Genomic DNA, 22,007 nt, shown 5'->3' on the forward strand with positions numbered 1-22,007 from the left:
ATTTTTTTTAAAAAAGGCATCTGATGGAGCAACCCTTTGTCTATGAATACTCATGCATAATAAAGGAATTAAACATTAAAGTTATATGGGATTTTTTTTTTTTGCTTTAGTAGGCAGGTGATTTCAACATTTAAAATACATCTGTATGTTCAATACTGAAAACACCATTAGTATTAGTATTATTGACCACCCTCTCTAAAGTATGATTTCCAGTGAGTATTCTTTTTCCAGAATTTACAAGAGTACACTATTGAGATATGTGAGTCAGCCTTAAGGATAAACATTCAGCTTTTTGAAGATGTTTCTGGAAGCATCTCCTTTGGGACTAAGCTTCATATTATGAGGTTATAACTCATTATTTAGTAATGATATTCTGCTCTGTACCAAAAGAAGAAGAAGAATAAAAAAATAACAACTATGGATGACATAGGCAAAGAAATGACCAATTATAAATGAATCTTCTATCTGGGTGCAAGTGAATTGAAGAGTTCACCATTGTGTTATATCCTAACAAATTACAGATTCGATCTGTTATATATTGTTGCTATTTTCAGACAGTTAGCATTTTTAAAGAAAGAAGACAAAAAATTAGTATGCTTAAAGGAAAACTTCAAAAATTGTTAGGATTCAGCCTTTAAAGGAAATATTACTACCTCATTTGTTTATCACTACACAGAGCAGCTTGTAATTGAAGCCATGTGCCTTTACCACCACCTCTGCGATTGTCTTCCAACAGACAGTGTCATTTTTTGGTTGCTATGCAATTTCTTCTGAGCAAATTGAACTGTACCATAGAGCAGGTTCTTCCATAATGAATTCTATTCTATTTAGGCACTTCTGCCCCCTATTTATTCCTGACATTCTTGTCATTGGGCCCCAGAATTAGTCTTTTTTTTCCCAGAGTTCATTTTCAAAGATGATAGTTTCAGGATACTGCAAGACATGTTGGACGGCAACTTGATATTAACTATATAAGACATGACTGAAAGATGTTCTTAGAATGAAAATATTACTGCCCTCTACAATATATACCATACATATATTTTAGTACTAAAGTTCACATGGAATATGTGGTTTTATTTTAATATGTTGGGTAACTACTGACACCTCTGGCTGTTGCAGCAGTTGCTGCTTTAAGCCATATTATCCATAGTCAAGAATAACAACTATACCATTCTTATGAAAATGATTTATAGCTAGGGATACATTAAAATATATCTGTCTTGCACAAGTCCCTGTTCAACCACCATATTCTCTGAGTAACTTTGAGCAGTTTTTTTTTCTTACTTCAACAGGTTGATTGTGAGAAAAGACAACCATATACACCATTTTCAGTTCTAAATTAATAATGTTGGTATTTGGATGTTGCTCTAGGCTCTAGTTTCATGCTCTAGTATGAAAAACCTAGAAGATAAACATAAAATAAGAATCTATTCTGGTTTAATTTATATGTGCACATATGGTTGAAAGAAGAAGTTTTCAATCTTTTGAGGTTCATGTGTAATATGAAACCTATCTTTAAAAGTTAAAATATAACGTTTCCAACTTTACAATAGAATTTGTTTACCAATGAAAACTTCCCCGTTATCTGTGATACGCAAGTTTGGCCATGTTTCAACATACGTCAACTAATTGACGTCCAGAATTGTTTCCCTTAGTTACTTTTTGGAGATGATGTAAAGTTTACTGGAAAATTATCAGTGTACTGTAAAAATTCATTGGTTTTCTATTTTGTTAAGAGTTAAGTTACTAGTATTCTTTGGTAAGTTCATGCCTTTGTATTAATATCATCAATAGAGAAACAAACTGGAAATGGCAAAGAGTTTTGGTACACAGTTGAGGCAGACAATGGATGCTTTTGGATGCTATGTCAAACCATAGTTCAATGTAATGTGGGTGAACCATGATTATCTTCAGGATTCTCTACTTCTTTTGCAATCTAGCCATGAAGAATGCCAAAACATTGAGTTTTATCTGAACTCAACGAATCGTAATAGTGCATTACGGTTTTCCAGAATAAGTCAACTTCAAATAATGGCTTATAAAACTGATTTGCTTAAGCTACAAATATTTAAAATGATTCAGGATTCAGAAAATATCCTAAAGCTTTGGTTAATTAAGTTAAGAGAATCAGTTTGATCAAGTAGTTAAGGCATTAGGCTAGAAAGCGGGAGACGTGAATTCAAGTTAGCCATGAAAGCCAGCTGGGGGACTTTGGGCCAGTTATCCTCTCTCAGCCCAACTCATTTTATAGGGTTATTGTTGTGAGGAAAATAAGAGGAAAAACAATTGCTACCAACCTGCCTTCCATTGAGGACCTGTATACTGCATGAGTCAAAAGGAGGGCTGTGAAAATATTTACAGACCCTTCACATCCCGGACATAAACTGTTTCAACTCCTATCCTCAAAACAACGCTACAGAGCACTGCACACCAGAACAACTAGACACAAGAACAGTTTCTTCCCAAACGCCATCACTCTGGTAAACAAATAATTCCCTCAACACTGTCAAACTATTTACTAAATCTGCACTACTATTAATCTTCTCATCGTTCCCATCACTCATCTCCTTCCACTTATGACTGTATGACTATAAGTTTGTTGCTTGTATCCTTATGATTTATATTGATATTGATTGTTTCCTGATTGCTTATTTGTACCTATGACTATCATTAAGTGTTGTACCTTAGAATTCTTGATGAACGTATCTTTTCTTTTATATACACTGACAACATATGCACCAAGACAAATTCCTTGTGTGTCCAATCACACTTGGCCAATAAAAAAATCTATTCTATTCTATTCTAAGAGGAGGAAGGTGTGTCGGATGTGTTTACCGCCTTGAGTTATTTATAAAAATAATAAAAGGTGGGATATAAACAAACAAACAAACAAAATAATTGAGAAAACAAGCAGAAATTAATCTAAATTTTACAGCAATAATTTTGCAACAGATTCACCGATAGCTATGGTGAAAATATTACTGTCATTTGTTTATTCATAACAGCATGTTAAAAATGTTTATGTTATGTTCTTAAAAACTTTATATAACTTTCTGTATTTTTTTTCCTGTACTGATTCAGCTGAAGTTATACATATACAGAAATATTGCATTTCCAACATGGAACTAAAACCTTGCTGAAGTCCTTGTTTTTGTTTATTTTGCTATGTAAAATAAATGATGAATCTATATTGTTTTTCTCTCTTTTATATAGTTTGAAGAGGGTGTTTTGGATGCTTGCCTGTATTTGATGGACAGAGCACAACTGGACCTCTCCGGCCGTGGGAATCCTATCAAAATCAGCCGTGTTGGCTCTGCTATGGTATGTAATAAGCCTATATTTTGTGCAATATTTGGGATCTATTTATGATTTTTTTTCCTACTCTACTTAAATATATAGCAGAACTATATGGATTGGAGCAAATTTGTTCTGTTCTGTGACTTATTTTTCAAGGAAAATATCTGCTTTGGTCAATTTATTAAAAACTTGGTTGCCAGTTCGCTAGTCCAGTAGTAGAGTCAGTCTCTTGGCTTTTCCCTCTTTTTCACATCAAAAACGCTACTCATGTTCACATTATGGGTGCCCAAGCTGAGGTTGCTTCTTCTTCTTCTTCTTCTTCTTCTTCTTCTTCTTCTTCTTCTTCTTCTTCTTCTTCTTCTTCTTCTTCTTCTTCTTCTTCTTCTTCTTCTTCTTCTTCTTCTTCTTCTTTTTTTGTGGGGCTTCCTGGAATGATCACATGACCAGGTAAGGTTGTCCCTGGTGCCTAGAAATATTTAATGGGAGTATTTGGAAAGCTGATAAAAAAGAAATGGAAAAAAAGGGAAGGAAATGGGTTATCTATAATTGTAATAATGGAATCTAAGGAAAATATTTGAAATTATATTATATTATATTGGGAAAAGGGAGCATGGGAAAATATTTGAATAAGATGATCTAGAGTTAGGGTTAGGTTTTAGTGCGGGAAAGAAATGGGTTATATATGTAAAATTGTAGGAATACTAATATTTATAATTGTAATAATGGAATTTAGGCAAAATATTTGAATAATGTGAAAAGGGAGTAATGGGAAAATATTTGAATAAGATGATTTAGAGTTAGGGTTAGGTTTTAGAAAGATGATTGACTTTAATTTAAAGGGTATCAATTTGAAAAAAGTAATGAGAGAGGGCAAAAACAAAAATTGATTAAGATTAGAAATTAGAGCAAACAGTAATATTGTTTATATATCAGAAGAAACAGAAGGAAAATGAAACAAAAAATTAGAGAGAAAGAATATTATGGCAAATTGTGAAATATATTTATTGTGTTGGAGAAAACGAAAAGCGGTACAAATTTTGACTCAGAATACTCTGTTTGGAAAAAAATGTATTGTTTGTCTGTATGTGTGTTTGTTTTGAAAAAAAAAAACTTTTCTAAAAAAAAGATTCAAGGCAAAATTCTTTAAAATATCTATGTGGCATAAAAAAGTATTCCATACGCAGAAGTTATATATTCCCATAGCTTGTTCTATAAACAGGAATAGTGAACTAATATCCCCATAGTGGAGAAAAGGAATTCTAGATATACTTAGATTTTTTTGCCCTGCGGCAGCATATACAAAACATTTATTAAACCAGGAATGGTTCAATTTTCCTACAGATTTCTAAAAAATTGTATCTTTCAGACAATTTTCTAAACTTCTTATTTTGCACCTGGTAGATGAGATATTTGCAGCTGAGCATGAGTTAACAATTTAGTTCCCCACAATAGAAGACCCATTCATTGGTGCATAATAACTGCATCTTCCAGTAAAAGGTATGTGCAGGAAACCAATTAATGCTAGAAAAATTATTTTTTGCGGCAACCATGAGTTGGTTCTGAAAATACAATGAAACATAAATAAATACAAAAACCTCTTCTTTATTGTCCAAATTAATCCCACACTAACCATGTCTTAGGAAACCATATCTACTGTATTTGTTATCATTATCAGGTGCAAACATGAAAGGAAGATTCTAACCTTTCCTCTGATGTTTCAGTTCTGAAGCAAAGTCTTCCTCTGTTATTAGTATGGGCAGGATGAACTAACATCTTGGGGAACAGATTTTCCTTGGGTTGGTGGTGGGGAATGTTAAATCTTCTGTTCCCATGATCTACAATCTAAAGAATTGCTCCAGTTCATGGCATTGTTATTGAAACATGGACACAACTTCATTTACCATATTTTTTGGACTATAAGACGCACCGGAGTCTGAGATGCACATTAGTTTTTGGGGAGGAAAATAAGAAAATTGGGGATGGATCGGCCTCCCGGAATACTCCCAATCAGCTGTTCCCAGAGGTGAACTTTAGCAACAGGTTCGTTGGTTGTGAGCTCTGCGCCTTGCTTTTTTCCCAGCCTCTGAAACCTCCATTTCAGAGGCTTTTTTTTCAGCCTCTGAAACCTCCATTTCAGAGACTGGGCGGGGCTACATTCGGTGTATAAGATGCACCCAAATTTTCACCCTCTTTTAGGTGAGAAAAAGGTGTGTCTTATACTTTGAAAAATACGATATTTAATAGATGTATATCCTGCTTTTATATGGGATAGCACTTTTTACATCACATCAAATTTGTCATCCCATAACTAATATTAATTTTAAGAATCATTAAATTATTTAGAACGGGATTGCATTTTAGTATTGAATTTAGTTTGTTAGTATCATAGAGGATGACAGAAGAAAATATGATGAATTTCATATTCACCTATGGTAATTATAGCAGGCAGACAGTATTTCCTAAAGAGAGAAGGATGAAATTCTTCAAGAGTGCCGTAATAAATTCTCTCTCAGAAACCTGACTTTCTTTGCATCTCATCATCCTTGTAATCTCTATTCTGGTGAATTACCAAATTGCCTCAGTTCACGATCATTTCCTTTAACTAATTAGCAATATTTTTTAGGATATCCCTTAAGACTTTCAGATAAAATAGCTTGGAATTAAACAGAGGTGGGACTCCATATTGTTTGTGGGCTTCATAAGCTTCTCCATTTTGTGGCTCTTGAATCATTTCAGAGTTGCACTGCCCAGATTCAGAGACAAAAGTACGAACATTCCGTACTGTAATTTCCCCCATTGTTGTTTTGCTTTTATTAAAATAAGTAAGACCATTTCCATATTGCACTCCCATTTTACTGCAATGGGATGTGAATGGTGGAATATTGATTTCCACCATTAACCTTTCCCCAACCAGACCATCAGTTTTAGCTTTGCCTTCCAGTATCACGCTCAGTGGCTAAGAGGCTGAGCTTGTTGATCGAAAGATCGGCAGTTCAGCAGTTTGAATCCCTACTGCTGCATAACGGGGTGAGCTCCTGTTACTTGTCCCAGCTTCTGCCAACCTAGCAGTTCGAAAGCAGGTAAAAAATGCAAGTAGAAAAATAGGGACCACCTTTGGTGGGAAGGTAGCAGTGTTCCGTGTGCCTGTCGTGTCCCACTCCTCCGCTGACGGACGGGTCAGGGAAATCCGAATCAGGCGTGCCTCTGCAGCTCTGCCAAAGTCCTAGCAAAGTCCTCAGGGCAGGCAGGAGACCAGAAAGTGACTTCAGCAAGATATGTTTAGACTTTGCCTGACTCAGAGAATGCCAGAAAGCAGGTCCTTTATATAGGCCATGGGGTGTGGCTCCATGACTCAGCACTTATCCAGGCCTGCCCCTCCCTTCCTTCTGTTGCCTCCGTCTATCAAGTCTTCTGACGCGAGGGTCACTCCAGTCTGCAGCTGTTGGCAATTGACCTCCCTCAGGCTCACATGCTGTGGAGGAGGGGGAGGGGTCTAGTTGCTCCGTTTGCCTGGGCATGGAGCCAGAGCTGGGGGCTGGAGATACTTCCTCCTCTTCAGCCTGTCTGGGCATGGAGCCAGGGCTGGGGCCGGGAGGCATATTAGGACATTCCTCCGTGTTCGGAAGCAGATAAGAAGGCCCCGGCTGTGGTGAGATCGGACGAGACACAACAGTGCCTTTGGTGTTTAGCCATGCCAGCCACATGACCACGGAGATTTCTTTGGACAGTGCTGGCTCTTCGGCTTTGAAACGGAGATGAGCAGTGCCCCCTAGAGTCGGGAACGACTAGCACATATGTGTGAGGGGAATCTTTACCTTATCACATTGGTCTAACAAACATCACTTGTATGGAAGTTCGGCTCCGACCCATACTACTGAATTTTAATACAGTCTTGAGTTGCTATAGCATTGTAGTTAATAATCAGAAGATTCCCATCTTGAACCTTCATTAACATGATTTCAGCAAATACCCTGAGATAAGCTGTTATTTGTTATGCTCAGTCTCTGTTCTCAAAAGTGCAATAGCTATGATATAACGAGTAATTCTTGTTATGTAAGAACTAACTAAAAATATCTGCAAATATTTTATGGGTGTGTCTATAAATAGTGTCACAAATGCACTTTAGTCTGGAAAAAAATGTATAGATGATTAAAGGTTTAATCCAACTTTCCTCTTATCTTCCAAGTTTGTGATTTGGTAGCAACCTTGTAGGTTCTGGAGAATATGACAAACATTTGTAATATAAATATGCCACTTTGTTCATGTCCTAGGCTGGCCTATTTTTCAAGACAGCCAAGGGTCTTTACCTAAACCCATTAGACCTACTAAATACTTATCTCGTCCAACTTCGGGGTTCACAGTACATTGATTTTCTAATTAGAAACTAGTAGTTAATCCAGCCAAAAGCTTTTCAATGAGAGTCATGATTTATTTGACAAGAATGTAGCAGCTCAGTATTAACATAATTACAAGCAAATGAGAAAGCAATAGAAAGTAAGGAAGCTTTTTCTACATTGCCTCCACTGATTTGGTTCAAATTGCCAGGAGGAAATGCATAGCTCACTAATAGCTATCCATTTAGTCATTAGTCAGCAAAATTGTTACTTCACGAAGCCTCACCTCCAGCAAACTTAGACAAGCAAAATCTTGTTTTTGTGATGAGCAACCAACCATGGACCTAGTTATTTCCTTTTAACTCACCCCTTAACTTAGAAAACATAGGCTGAAATGGGTGAGATTGTGAGGAAATACTTTGGAACAAATATAATGACCCCTTTTTCCCTTTTTGTTGTAAAATACTCTTTTTCTAGAAATATTTGTTTTCTGAAATATTATAGATTTGGTCCTGAATTGCAGAACCATTCTGATGTAATGTGGAGCCCCTCAGAAACTGAAGCTCAGTGTATAATGAAGGTTTTATATGTATGAATGTCCCCATCCACGTTTGTTTCAATTTTATGTCTTTATATTGTGCACTCAAGCTTGTCAAGAGAAATGCAGGTGAATTTACACTGGCAGTTATGCCTTGACCCTATGGGCAACACAGCCTGGAAGGCAGAATTATGTCTTGTGGTCTTAAACGTAATAGAGCCACTGAAGTTGTTGCAGACTCTTTCTAAAGCATTATATCAGACAGAAAAAGGTGGTTTTTAACCTGTGCATAGATTATCCTTCCACTCTTTGCTTTTCAAGTATATGGGGACTCTATACCTCAAAATCCCTAATGGCAGAATTTTTTACCATGTTAGTTGACAATTTGGGGAATTGTCAGTCCAGCACATCAGGCTGCCGAAAGATGCTGTGGGATATCGTATTTCCTATTACACAATTACAACTTCAAGAATTAAATGAAGGCTTTGACACGTTTACTATTTTGGGGGGATTTATAAGGCTGTCAAAGCCACGTTGACTCTGGGTATCGCTCAATGAAAATCCAGTTAAAATACAAATGAGTCTAAACATGAGGAGTAACATACCATATCCACGACAAACTATACACATCAAATGGGCATGCTCATGCCACCACTTGAGGTACCTCCAAGATTTTAAAGATCATTTAAAGACCTGAAGAATCAGGAGGTCCAAAGTTATATGCTTCTTTGCTTGCCTGATATTTGTTTGCTCATCACTGAACAAACACTGACAAACACTTGACACTGACAAGGGTGTCAAATTCAATTTCATTGAGGGTTGCATCACGGTTGTCTTTGACCTCAGGGGGCAGGGGCCATGGCCAGGATAGGTGTGGCCAGCTTGATGTTATTCGTGTTGGGGCACCTATGGAGGCCCTAGTGCTCTGCCAGTGAAAATGGGCTCTTGAGCTCTATTTCTAGCTGCAACAGCCTCCTGCAACCCTCTGCCAGTGAAAACGGAGCTCTGTTTTCAGTCGCAGAGGCACCGTGGTGGCTCAAGGCTATAAGAAGCCTGTTATTAAAACCAGCTGCCTGCAATTACTGCAGGTTCAAGCCCCACCAGGTCCAAGGTTGACTCAGCCTTCCATCCTTTATAAGGTAGGTAAAATGAGGACCCAGATTGTTGAGGGGGCAATAAGTTGACTTTGTAAATATACAAATAGAATGAGACTATTGCCTTACACACTGTAAGCCACCCTGAGTCTTCGGAGAAGGGCGGGATATAAATGTAAAAACAAAACAAAACCGTGGGCCAGTCCTTCACCATCTCCAGGGTGGGCCCATGGGCCAGATCTAAGAAACCCGTGGGCCGGATTTGGCCTACGAGCCTTGAGTTTGACACCCCTGGTCTATGTGCTTGAAATATAAACTAGGACAATCATTAGTATGTGAAAAACCATGTACAGAGCTGAGGTGGCACAGTGGTTAGAGTGCAGCGCTGCAGGCTACTTCAGCTGACTGCTAGCTGCAGTTTGGCAGTTCAAATCTCACCGGCTCAAGGTTGACTCAGCCTTCCATCCTTCCGAGGTCAGTAAAATGAGGACCCAGATTGTTGGGGGCAATGTGCTGACTCTGTAAACCACTTAGAGTGGGCTGTAAAGCACTGTGAAGCGGTATATAAATCTAAGTGCTATTGCTATTGCTATTACCCACACTCACTCATCAGACCTGAATGTGAGTTTGTTATCAGACCCACAGCCTCCAACCGCTGAGACATTATTTCCCCATCATAATTTGGGATAAACAGTTGAGTACTTTCCATGTTCTAATCATACTGGACCCCATGTTGACCGACAACCTCCTCTAGCTATTTCATGTAAATGTTCACAGGAGAGGCAAGAGTGTCAAGCCCTGAGATAGCCTGCAACTAGGAGATTGGCTCAGGCTGGTCTTCTAGTCAGCCAACATTACTGACTAGAACTGGTCATGGGGAAAGGACAAGAAGTACTGCAACAGTCCTAATCCCGTAGCTAGTCCAGAAGCTAGTCCAGAAACACTCAAAAGCCGTCGTGAAGTCAAGAAGAACCAGGACCACCATCATCTTAGTTCCACCAGAATTTGACAACACGTATGATAAACACTGTCTCCATACTATGCCCCAGCTTGCAACTTGACTGAAACAGCTCCAAACCATCTGTTTCTCTAGGATTCTGGAACCTTAATCCAAACAGCTTCTCCTTGACCTCACCCCCAGAGAAAAAATTGGAAGTTGGATAAAAATTATCCAGAGCCATAGGATCGAGCAATAGTTTTGTTTTGTTTTTAAAGAGGGGACACAGTACTGCTTCATCTCTGAATTTATTATTTTATGGATCCAACTGCTTGTCATCTCCCAGGAAATCTTAACAAACCAGGGCAATAGATCTCACAAGTAGGTGACTGAACTAACAGTTCTGAGGATCCTGCCCATGTGCTCAGAATCACAGGCTCAAACCCTTGCTAGGTTACAAACCAAGCTAACTCAGCAATACCTGCCAAATCAGAGTCTAATACAGATTTGCCTTTAAGAGCTAATAAGAATCAACTGGGCAAAATGTTTTGTTGGGTAGTCATTCTCTATTTCTCCAGAAAAATGTGGAGTGTCTTTTAGTTGCATAATGCTTAATGTTTTAAGACTAAGTTTTCTTTCAGATTCAATTATAAAGCACCTATTTTTAGCTGTTGGGTCAGTTCAATCTCTTTCACCATTATTAGACATCCTTCTCTACTCCCAACATCAAAATAAATATGTAATCCAACTTTCCTGTTTGCATCAAAATGTTAATTTTTGTATCTTCTTTGTTTTCTTAATATAATTATTCTGACACTACTCTCTGGTAATGTTTACAATAACTTATAATTGACATAGGTTAAATATTTTTGGTCTGTACGGAGATTAACATCAGCAATAACTCAATTTATTCATTTATTCTTCAGATCAATTCTCAAGATGATAATGGTGTGGTTTATGGGTCTTGGGACAACATTTATGAATATGGAGTAGCACCATCATCCTGGACAGGAAGTGTAGACATTCTATTGGAATATTATAGTACTAAGGAGCCAGTGCGATATGGGCAGTGCTGGGTCTTTGCTGGCGTTTTCAACACTTGTAAGTATGAGATAAAATGTGCAACAAAGAATGATATTATTAATACACTGATGTCCTTTCCAAAGAAGAGATTCCCCCCCCCAGCACCTTTTGATATTTAATATTATTCATGTGCATGTAGTACCAAGAGTATAATTAATCTCTGTTTAAAATGTAACAATTAAGGTTTATATAGAACAGGGCTGAGGATCTGGCATCTTCTAGATGTCGCTGAACTGTAAATTCTGGCAGCTTCAGAAATATGCCAATGATAAGGGATGATGAAAGTCGTAATTCAGTAGGGTTTACAAGTTCCTTATACCTGTTAAAATTAATTTACTTAATATATATTGTACTACGAGAATTGTAGTGCACACTAAGCTTGGAATTAACCAAATCAAAAAACAAAATAAAACACCAGCCCTATTTCTACTTTTCTTCTCTTCCAATTGCTTGTTCTATTGTATATGTCTTCATTCCTACATATCAGAAGTACATTTTCCCATGTTTCCCAAATTACTTCAATATAAGTATGTTTTATGCTTTATTAATGGATTGATCTCTGCTCAAATATGTGTCCATAATTGCTTACCCTTGATTAAAATACAAAAAGTACAAAAAGCCCCTTAAAATAAACAGGAATAAAAGTCCAGCAGGAAAATATTTCTTTACAAATTTCCTAAATACAGAGGAATTTTATAGGCTAGGAATTATGTAGGGCACTCTCATACAGGACAAAGAATTGAACTTTTGACATGCAGATAGCAATAGCCATAGCACTTAGATTTATATACTGCTTCACAGTGCTTATATACCACTTTACAGTCCTGTCTAAGCAGTTCACAGAGTCAGCATATTGCCCGCAACAATCTGAGTCCTCATTCCAACCTACGTTGGAAGGATGGAATCTGAGTCAACCTTGAGCCTGGTGAGATTCGAACTGCCAGATTGCAGGCAGCCAGTAGGCAGCAGAAGTAGCCTGCAATTGTAACCACTCCACCACCACAGCTCTTAATTTTTTTTGCAAGATGCATCTTTTGCAGGATTTGGTGGCCAGACACGTCATAATCTTGGTATTTCCACAGATACTCAGCTCCTAAGCCAACTCAAATTTTAAAATTGCACTAATTGCCAAATGATTGTTAGTAAAAAAAAAAAAAAAGATGTTCATATTAAATTTTGCCCACCAAACGTTTGGCCATAAATAACGTCTTTCAGTGCAGACACCCTATAATTCCTGACCTTGTAGCAGTTATCAGCCTAGTTGCCACTAAATTGTACCAATTTAAAATTCAAGATATATTTCAAGGATGAAGGTGTAAAGCAAAGTATGTGGGATAGTCAAAATATAATGTACAAAGACATAGTTCGCTACCATCAAAATCCAACTGCTGGGGTTTTTTTTGACACTAGCTGTAATGGTACAAAGACATTCTTTGCTACCCAGACATCATCTACATATCCAGCAAGAGTTTAGAATCAATCAATCAATCAATCAATCAGAATAGAGCTGGACAGGACCTTGGAGGTCTTCTAATCCAACCCCCTGCTCGAGCCGGAGACCTATACCAATTTAAACAAGTGACTGTTCAGTCTCTTCTTAAAAAACCTCCAGTGATGAAGCACCCACAACTTCTGAAGAAAAACTGTTCCACTGGTGAATTGTTCTCACTGTTAGGAAGTTTTTCCTTAATTCCAGGTTGCTTTTCTCCTTGAACTGTGGTCATCCTTTTTTAGGAGGAGGGCAGCTTCATCCATCCTCCCTGGATCTTAAACCCCAAGTCTAATTTAGATTTACTAATGTGCTTTGTCTGGGTTTTCATTTCTGTTTCTTCTCCCTGGTTAAGCATGTTATTGAATTATGCAATATCCAACAACTGCTTTCTTGGAGTGGGTGGCATCAGCATATTCTTGGCACCTCATTCCAAAGCTTGCAATGTCAACAGCTGAGGTGTTAAACAAATCCTCAATTCTATCTATTAGACATAATCTGACTGAGGAAGAACTGATTGCCAATCCAACACTGACCAGGGAATGATCTGTTCATGATGAAACTGAGCTTTCAAAGTTCCTGTGCTTTCAAAGTGTCTGCTTTACCTGAACAGAGTAACCTCACCTTGATAAAAAATAATAATATTAATAAGTCAGATACTAGTTAGGACAGATCAGGGGTCATTAAATTCTGCCTTTGAATCTGCAAACTTGAGTCAGCATGAATATTGAAAACTCCATGATAAGGAAACCTCTCCTTCCCCCACAAAAACCCCTAGCTAATCCACATACCAATAGGCAACAGGATGAAGAGTACACCAGCAGTGCATTTATACCGTCCTGGCCACGCAAATGCAGCATACTCTCAAAATTGACAGTATATCAGAAGTGAAATTCTACAGGTCATGATGTCATGTTTCCACTCTCTAATCTACAGACAGAGTTGGTTCTTGGCAACCGATGCCCAAATAACATTTTCTTCACATAGTAAATGCTGGATAATAGATTTATTTTTATTTTTTTACCATCATCTGACTTCCACTGAAGAAGCAGTTATTTGGGTTAGAGCAGGGGTGGGGAACTATGGCCCTTTTATGACTTGTGGACTTCAACTCCCAGAATTCCTGAGCCTGCATGGGAGCTCTGGGAGTTGAAGTCCATAAGTCATAAAGGGGCATAGTTCCCCACCTCTGGGTTAGAGGACCCCTTTCACTGTAACATGCACTTCCTAGATTAGACTTCAACCTGTGAAGGATGGAAGTCAGATAGTGGCCTGCCCTCTTTCCATGTTAATGCCTGTTTATAGCTGTCTTCCCCTTCTAAGTTATTACTTCAGTATATTCTCTTGAGTATCTTAAAAACTGAAGAAGTACATATTTGGTAACATAAATTTGTTCCAATTAATAATTGTTCAGGAAATGAGAACTGCAAAAGTTCATGTCAAAATGTAGACAAAAATCATTTTTATTCCATCATTAAATAAAACCACACCATCTGTTTTTCATATGCTATGTATTACTATGTATGATACTATGTATCGTGTTCAGTGCCTCACTCAGTTATAAACTTAAAATGAATATTATAAACACAAATCTAAGAGAGAATGGCTTCATTAATGCCAGCTAGCAAGCTAGCTAAAATGTTAATTAATTACCTCCCTCAAAATTAAATCTAGTACTCTAATACTTACAAAAGAATGTAAAGATGTAACTACCTGCATGGGCTATGGGTCATAAACATTGGCTTTCCCCACCCAAAGGATTGTGTTCTACCTACCATATTATGCTATGCAGAGCAGGATTTCCATAATTTTTTTCTGTAGCAATTCCATATTCTGGAGTTCCTTTAAGCAGGGCCAATTTGGAGGGTACCAGGGTGTTTTAAGGAGAGGAGCAATCTGCATCCATAGTCTAGGACTAGGGGTGACATGATAGCTGTGTTTCACTATTTGAGGGTTGGCCACAAAGAAGAGAGGGTCAACTTATTTTTCAAATCACCAGAAGGCAAGACAAGAAACAATGGATGGAAACGAAGCAAGGAGAGAAGCAACCTGGAATTAAGGAGAAACTTCAAACACTGAATTAGCCAGTGGAAGAGTTTTCTTTCAGAAGTTATGGGTGCTTCATTACTGGAGGTTTTTAAGAAGAGATTGGACAGTCAATTGTCTGAAATGGTATAGGATCTCCTGTTTGAGCAGGGGGTTGGAGTAGAAGAAAGGTACCTTCCAGCTCTATTCTAAATTTGAATTTGAATCTATTGAAGTTTTACCTGCTGAATAAATACGTGTAAACTACTGATTCTAAAATTCAGGAGGTAAAATCTGGAAATCTTTGTCCTTGTTTCTGTAAAGTGATATGACAGAGACCTAACGATCTCAGACATCAACTTATTTTTGACAGTAAAGATGTTGGAATGTACATTTTTGTACATGTATATTTATTTTCTCATGTGAAAGATACATATAGTAAAAAAAACCACTTAGTTTTTATCTCAGCTGGCAGAATTCCAGCCTGCATATGTATCCGTTGCATTATATTCTTGCCAGTATTCATAGATGCTGCCAGATAACTATATATAGATATCTATGATTAATGTGCCCTCCCCTGTAGTTGCATATGAAAACTAATCTATAATACTCTAATAATTTTCTGCAGTGAGATTGTGCAATTGTCAAATGAAGAATTAGTCCATTTAATTCAGTGGGGACACCCACATCCCATTGGCATTCTCAATAGATTTCCATAAATATTTTTAGATAACAATCCAGCCATGTGTTCAAATATGGATTTTAAACAGTTTTAAGTTTCTTAAAACAATCCTACTCTGTTTATTTTTCTACCGCTATATGAAGTGTTTTGGAAAGTAAGAAAAGAAGATGCAAATTACTTTGATATGGCTGGAAGAAAAATTGCTTTGTCTTAAATAATCCTTTCCTACCTGTTGCTGCTTACATATATTGGATTTAGTGTGCGTTTCCAGCCGGCACTTTCATTGGCTGGGAAAGACTGGTATAGAATATATTCATCTTTCCATTTCCATAGAACAGGAACTTCAAGAAATGAAGTGTGTAAACCCAACAAATAAAAAAGCTATGATTCTTACCTCTTTCCTGTTGTTAGACACTCAGCCTAGAAGCAAGCAAATACTTTAAACAGGTAGACAGAAAGTTGAAAACATAGAAGCTGAAGGCATGTAACTCAATGGCAGAAAATAGAAAAGTGCAAACTTTATGTAAGCAGGTGGCAGCCATTTTCTTTTGTGCTGTCCAGGTGTGTTATGTCCACAAATTCCAGAGTTCTCAATCAACCGTGATTGGTGTGAAATGGGAATTCTGGAAATTGTGGTCACAATGCAACTGAGGAGCATCAGGTTAGATAGCCAATCCAACATCAATTAGTTTTCAGTTCTTTAAAGCATGTAACATTTTCCCAGTTCAATTATTTAGCTTTCCAAGGTTACCATATTGAAAAATTGGGGACAGTCATCTATTAAATATGTTAAAGCATCCCAAAAAAGAAAGAGCAAAGCTATTAATCTTGAACTTGTCAGCTGAATTATTTCCAATGAGCCCCGAGGGCTTGTATGCTCAAAGTGTTGGAAGGCATTTGTATTAAGCATAATCAATAAGCGCATGGGCTAGTAGATGTATCCAGGTAATTTGTCATCAAACCGTTAAAATAAATGTGCAGTGTTACTCTTCTTCATGAAGCACTGTAGCCATCATAGGCTACAAAAGATGAATTACTGCAGGGTTGTCAAAAACAAATCTCAAAGGTCTTAGCAGGCTTTTTAAGGAGCCCCAGCGTGGATTCGGGTTCTCTATCACACTCCTTAGTGTGACAGCTATTTCATCACACTTTCTTCCCATCTCCCTTTAAATTAGCAGTAGGTCATATCTGTAAGCCTGTTAAGGGCGGCTAAAGTATTATCTTTTTCATCCCTCAAGCTGTAGATGCAGTTGACAATTAAAACAAAAATATTTCATGCAAATGAAATGGATGCTTTGGGAATATAATTGAGGGCTCCTAATTCCTGTTAGCAGAGCTCTGGAAAGAAGATTGCCTGAAACTTTATGTCTCCTGCCAATCAGTTTATACAAGTACAAAGCTGGGTAACTGACTTACTCCACTGGCTCTCCTATAAACCAACAGAAAGAGCACCAAAGAAGAGACTCTCAAATGCAATACAGATTCCTATGGGACTAGCCTAGCCTTAGATACCTACAGTAGTTCCAAGTCTAGCACTACTAATAAGGATATAATATACATTGCTTTGAGCACCATTCTTTGATGAAAAAGTGGCATAAAAATGCAGTTCAAACAGTAGTCCTTGCATATAGACATATACAGAACTATATAGTGAGCTGGACTACATCAGATAATGAATTAATGTTATCTGCTAGCTGCCCTAGTTCTTTTTTCTTTTTCCTTCGTTCAATCATATCCAATTCTCAGAGCCTGCCTGGAGAAGTTATTGCAGTTTTCTTGACAAAGTTTCTCAGAAATGGTTTGCCACTGTCTGCTTCCTAGGGCTGAGAAAGTAATTGGGCCAAGGTCAGCCAGCTGGCTTTGTGCTTAGGCAGGAATGGAATTCACAATCTCCTGGTTTCTAGCCTGATGCCTTAACCACGACACCAAACTGGCTTTAGTTTTAATGTGAACATTGCACTATAGTTCCAGAAACTAGTTGAGAAATATTGAGTTGTCCCAAAACAACTTTTAGGGTACCATGTTGGGAAATTGGAGCAGATTATATATACCTTCATCTTAACCTGTAAAATTATATTGTTTTAAACACGTGTTATTTTTTATTTTTACAGTTTTGAGGTGTCTAGGAATTCCTGGACGAGTCATCACTAACTATTCTTCAGCTCATGATAATGATGCCAACTTACAAATGGATGTGTTTATGGATGAATATGGAAAGGTGGATTCCAAACTCACAAAAGATTCAATTTGGTATGTTTGCTGGAGAATTGCAGTTGATTTTGTCATAGTTATGTGAACATATTAGTTTTCTCTTATACGATGAGAAAGGGTGGAATGAGGGACATGTTGCTGCTTATCTATATTCCTAGGATATTCATTATGACCATTAGAAGTTGATGTTCAGAGATATCTGGAAGGGTGCTGGGAGAAGACAACAATCTAGACAACAATAGGATGATTTAGAACAGTGATGGCTAACCTTTTTGCCGTCGCGTGCCAAAAGCGGAGGGAGCAGGGGGGTTGCGTGCGCATGTGGCCACACCCATAATGCAATGCCCCCTGCACGCCCCACCCCATGCATGCACACCTGACCCCCCCACATGCTACCCCTGCGCATGCCTGCGTGACCCCCCATGACCCCCCCGCGCATGTGCACGTTACCCCCAGTGGCCTGTTTTGAGCCAGGCAAGCCTCCCTGAAGCCTCCTGGGACCAAAAATGGGCTGCAGGGGGCGACATGCTGCCCATAGCTTCTAACTCTGGGCTTTGTAGGAGTTTCCATGTCATTAATAAACAAACCATGTAAGGTCAAACTTTGCTTAGCAGGCAAGAAGGAGCAGCTGAGTAGCAAACACTAAGAAACCTGCCCTTTCACAGAAATTCTGGCTTACTACAATACACAAATACAGCAACTCTCTCTCACAGTTTCATTAACATTGTGAATATTTTTCTTAATGGTTATTTCAAAACCCAGTTACTGCGCTTATATATTCTTACTTGTGTTGCTGGTTTAGTATCTGTGTTTTTGGTACGGTCCTTTGGCATTACTCTAATCAGCGAGGAGGAAGCAAGAGAGATTTTGTCTGCCGGAACCTACAGAGAGCATAAAATGGAAAACAAATGAATAGTAATATAATATGCTATTTATCGTTTGTATAATTCTTATTTTAATAGTAGCTCCCAAAGGAAAGGAAATGGGAGTAAAATATACATTCAACACATAAATATCTTGTAGAGAGCGTGGGCAGCCCTTACTCACTTCCCCTATTTTGTTACTGTTCTGCTTATTTATCATGTTAGAGGCTGCCCATAATCAAGTTTTCCTGGCAGCTCATAAAAGGAATGGAATGTAAAAATGCATCCATTAAAATATATCTCACCATAAAGCACATGGGCGCTGCATAAAAACAAACAGTAACAGTTTCAGGCTGGAATAGATGGAAATGATGGGGAAACCAGAATGGTCTTAACTTGGTGTTGCAATAACATTAATGTAGGTGACAGATAAAGCCTCTCTCAAAACTTAATTTAATAGCCAGCGTGCCTCGATTGAGAAAGCCCTCTCCTTCCTTTCCCCAATTATTTACTTTGTTGTTGCATTTACAGTCCCATTTTTCCCCCCACTGAAGCAAAGCTTACTAATAGTTTATTCCCTGCTGAAGCCAACATGTAGTTCCTCCCCAAATCTACAGTGTTCAGAGCAGAGGTGGGTTTCAGCAAGTTCTGACCAGTTCTAGAGAACCGGTAGCGGAAATTTTGAGTAGTTCGGACAACCGGTAGTAAAAATTCTGACTGGCCCTGCCCCCATCTATTCTCTGCCTCCTGAGTCCCAGCTGATTGGGAGGAAATGGGTATTTTGTAGTATCCTTCCCCTGGACTGGGGACGGAATGGAGATTTTACAGTATCCTTCCCCTGCCACGCCACCAAGCCACGCTCACCAAGCCATGCCACGCCCACCAAGCCACACCCACAGAACCAGAAGTAAAAAAAATTAAAACCCACTATTGGGTCAGAGCCATGTCATGTACAATGCTACCTCTGGCCATTCCCTTTAAGTCACAGGAGACAACAGTTTGCTGAAGCTCCACCTTGAGGTATCTTTTATATTTTCATGTATTTTTCATTCAGTGGACTTATTCCATGACATTTCCCCCCTCCCCCACCCCCCAAGTCCATTCCACTACAAAAGGAAATGAATGCTGCAAATCTACATCAGCTAAGCAAAAGCTCCGTAGTGTTTTAAATCGCATTCTCCCTATGCTGCCTTCTGGGGGCTCGATTACTTTTTGAACTTTCCCTTTAATCTCATCTCTTCATGGTATATTTATTGCTACATGATGCACATAACCTCTGGGGGCAAGCATTAATTTAACTTATGGTGGGAGCTTTTTTCGATTTTCTCCTCTGGGTCCTTTTTCTTCATTTACTTTGCTTTCTATCTTCAATGGAAAGCTTGCTTTAAATTGTTTTGTAGCATGATGTTGATGGGTTGTTAATAGTTTTCTATATCCTGAATCAGTTCTTTAAAACAATCTTAAATATTTTTTAAAGAATGTGTATCAAAAAATATATTTTAGATTTCGCAGAAATATGTTTTTACTATTAAAATATTTATTGTATGTATATTAAAATGTCTTTGCATAGATGGAAGTAATCCATAATCATTCATATAAATATTTTAAAATGTTCTCATTTGGGATTTTAACTCAGATCAATCTATAATGTTTTTTTATGTCAGGATTAAGCTAAAACCATCCATATGTTTTAGTCTAAAATTCTCACCATCTCTGTATGTTCTGGACTTTGTAATTTAAGATATCAGAAGGATAATAGATTGCCCAATTTTGAGCTACATTATTAAACATCGTGAATGGTTTGGTCATTATTAATAGTTTTTTAGTTAATGAACAATAATTTGATTTTTGTGTAGCATAGCATAGCATAGCATAGCATAGCATAGCATAGCATAGCATAGCATAGCATAGCATAGCATTCTTTATTGACCAAGTGTGATCGGACACACAAGGTATTTGTCTCTTGCATAAGGTCACAATGTACATATAAGCAGCAAATAATTAGGCAGTTGATCTGATTTTTCTGACATTTGTGATGAAATCTGCAGTTATGAGCAGGAAAATGCCATCAAAATGCTGAGGGTGGAAAATAAGAACTCATTGAGATCTGACAAAATAGGAACAACAGAACTGTGTTGGTCATCAAAGTCAAAGATGGTTGAATAAGCTGAATTACAAGAGAAAGAGCTATAGATCTCTGTCTTGATGAAGAAAGATTCGTGGAGTCCTTGGTGCTCAAGGACTGTGCAATTCAACCCTGAGTTACATATATTCTCTTTTATTGGAACATGTTTATGGGTTCACGCCTCTAAGCAATTTTCTCCATTAGCCACCATCAGCAAGGCTTTGTGAGAATAGTTTAGCAACACACCATTCCTAGCTATGATTTTTTTAAAAAAAAAATAGTTTGCATCATTTTCTTTGGATAAATCCTTTTTTCCTTGGCATTCTGCTTTGTTAACTCCTCTGGCTGACAACTTTCTGTCTTATCACAGCTTTCATTCCTATTTTGAAATGCCTTGTTAGTCAAGAGTCAGATTTCTTGCTGTTCTCCTTTCTTCCTCTGCCCATTATTAATTTAATAGTCTCAGTTTAACAAACTTTATATTTGCTGAAATGTTACTGCTAACCATTACCTCAGTAATCTAATTAGCTTTTTGTGTACTGGAAGGGGACTTTAAAAAAAAAACAACAACAGAAATTGCTGCATTTCCCTCTCCTGTGTTATTCTGTCATAGCTCAAAAATTTCTTGAAGCTTATCTTGCAGCTTTTTCTCAACATAGTTATACTCTTTCTGTCACGCTAATAAACCAATGGAAAGACATTCATAAGGCCTCCCTCCCTCTTTTCCTATGAAATATTCTGAGCAAATGAGAAATGCATTGAGCTATGGTGGTGCTTCTCTTAAAAATTAATCAGTGGACAAAGCAGGGGTGAATTCCAGCAGGTTCTGACAGGTTCTGAATTTTGAGCAGTTCAGGGAACTGATAGCAGAAATTTTGAGTCGTTTGGAGAACTGGAAAATACCATTTTGGCTGGCCCCAGAGTGGGGTGGGAATGGATATTTTGTAATATCCTTCCCCCAGGAGTGGGGAGGGAATGGGGATTTTGCAGTATCCACACCCACACCCACCAAGCCACACCACCCCCACCAAGCCACCCCCACAGAACCAGTAGTAAAAAGATTTGGATTTCACCATTGGGGCAGAGAGGGAAAGCCAGAATTGAAAGGCAGACAGAATCACTTGCAAAAGAGAAAAATGTTACCGCTGAGAAAGGTCCCAGCTGCAACTTTACAATTTTTCTAGCCCTCCTTGGTCAGGGTTAGGCTGACCACTCCTGAGCCTTTGAAGGTGGTTCAAGTTGCACCTGAAAATTCAAATCCCAGAGACTCCTCTCAATGTCTGAACTTCAGCACTTCAAAGAACCTTTTAACTCTCTGTTCAAGGA

The 22,007-nt window shown here is 38.0% G+C and overlaps 1 protein-coding gene across 1 annotated transcript in view; it reads left to right on the forward strand.

Annotated features, from left to right (window-relative positions):
* The window catches only part of F13A1 (coagulation factor XIII A chain), a 142,174-nt gene that overhangs the window by 75,751 nt on the left and 44,416 nt on the right, over positions 1-22,007 (forward strand). The window contains exons 6-8 of the mRNA XM_058175275.1: positions 3,217-3,324; positions 11,130-11,304; positions 17,594-17,732. Coding sequence (XP_058031258.1) covers positions 3,217-3,324; positions 11,130-11,304; positions 17,594-17,732 — 422 coding nt within the window. The remainder of the gene's footprint in view (positions 1-3,216; positions 3,325-11,129; positions 11,305-17,593; positions 17,733-22,007) is intronic.

Source organism: Ahaetulla prasina, chromosome 3 (assembly GCF_028640845.1).
Source record: "Ahaetulla prasina isolate Xishuangbanna chromosome 3, ASM2864084v1, whole genome shotgun sequence".
In the NCBI taxonomy this organism is placed as follows: domain Eukaryota; kingdom Metazoa; phylum Chordata; class Lepidosauria; order Squamata; family Colubridae; genus Ahaetulla; species Ahaetulla prasina.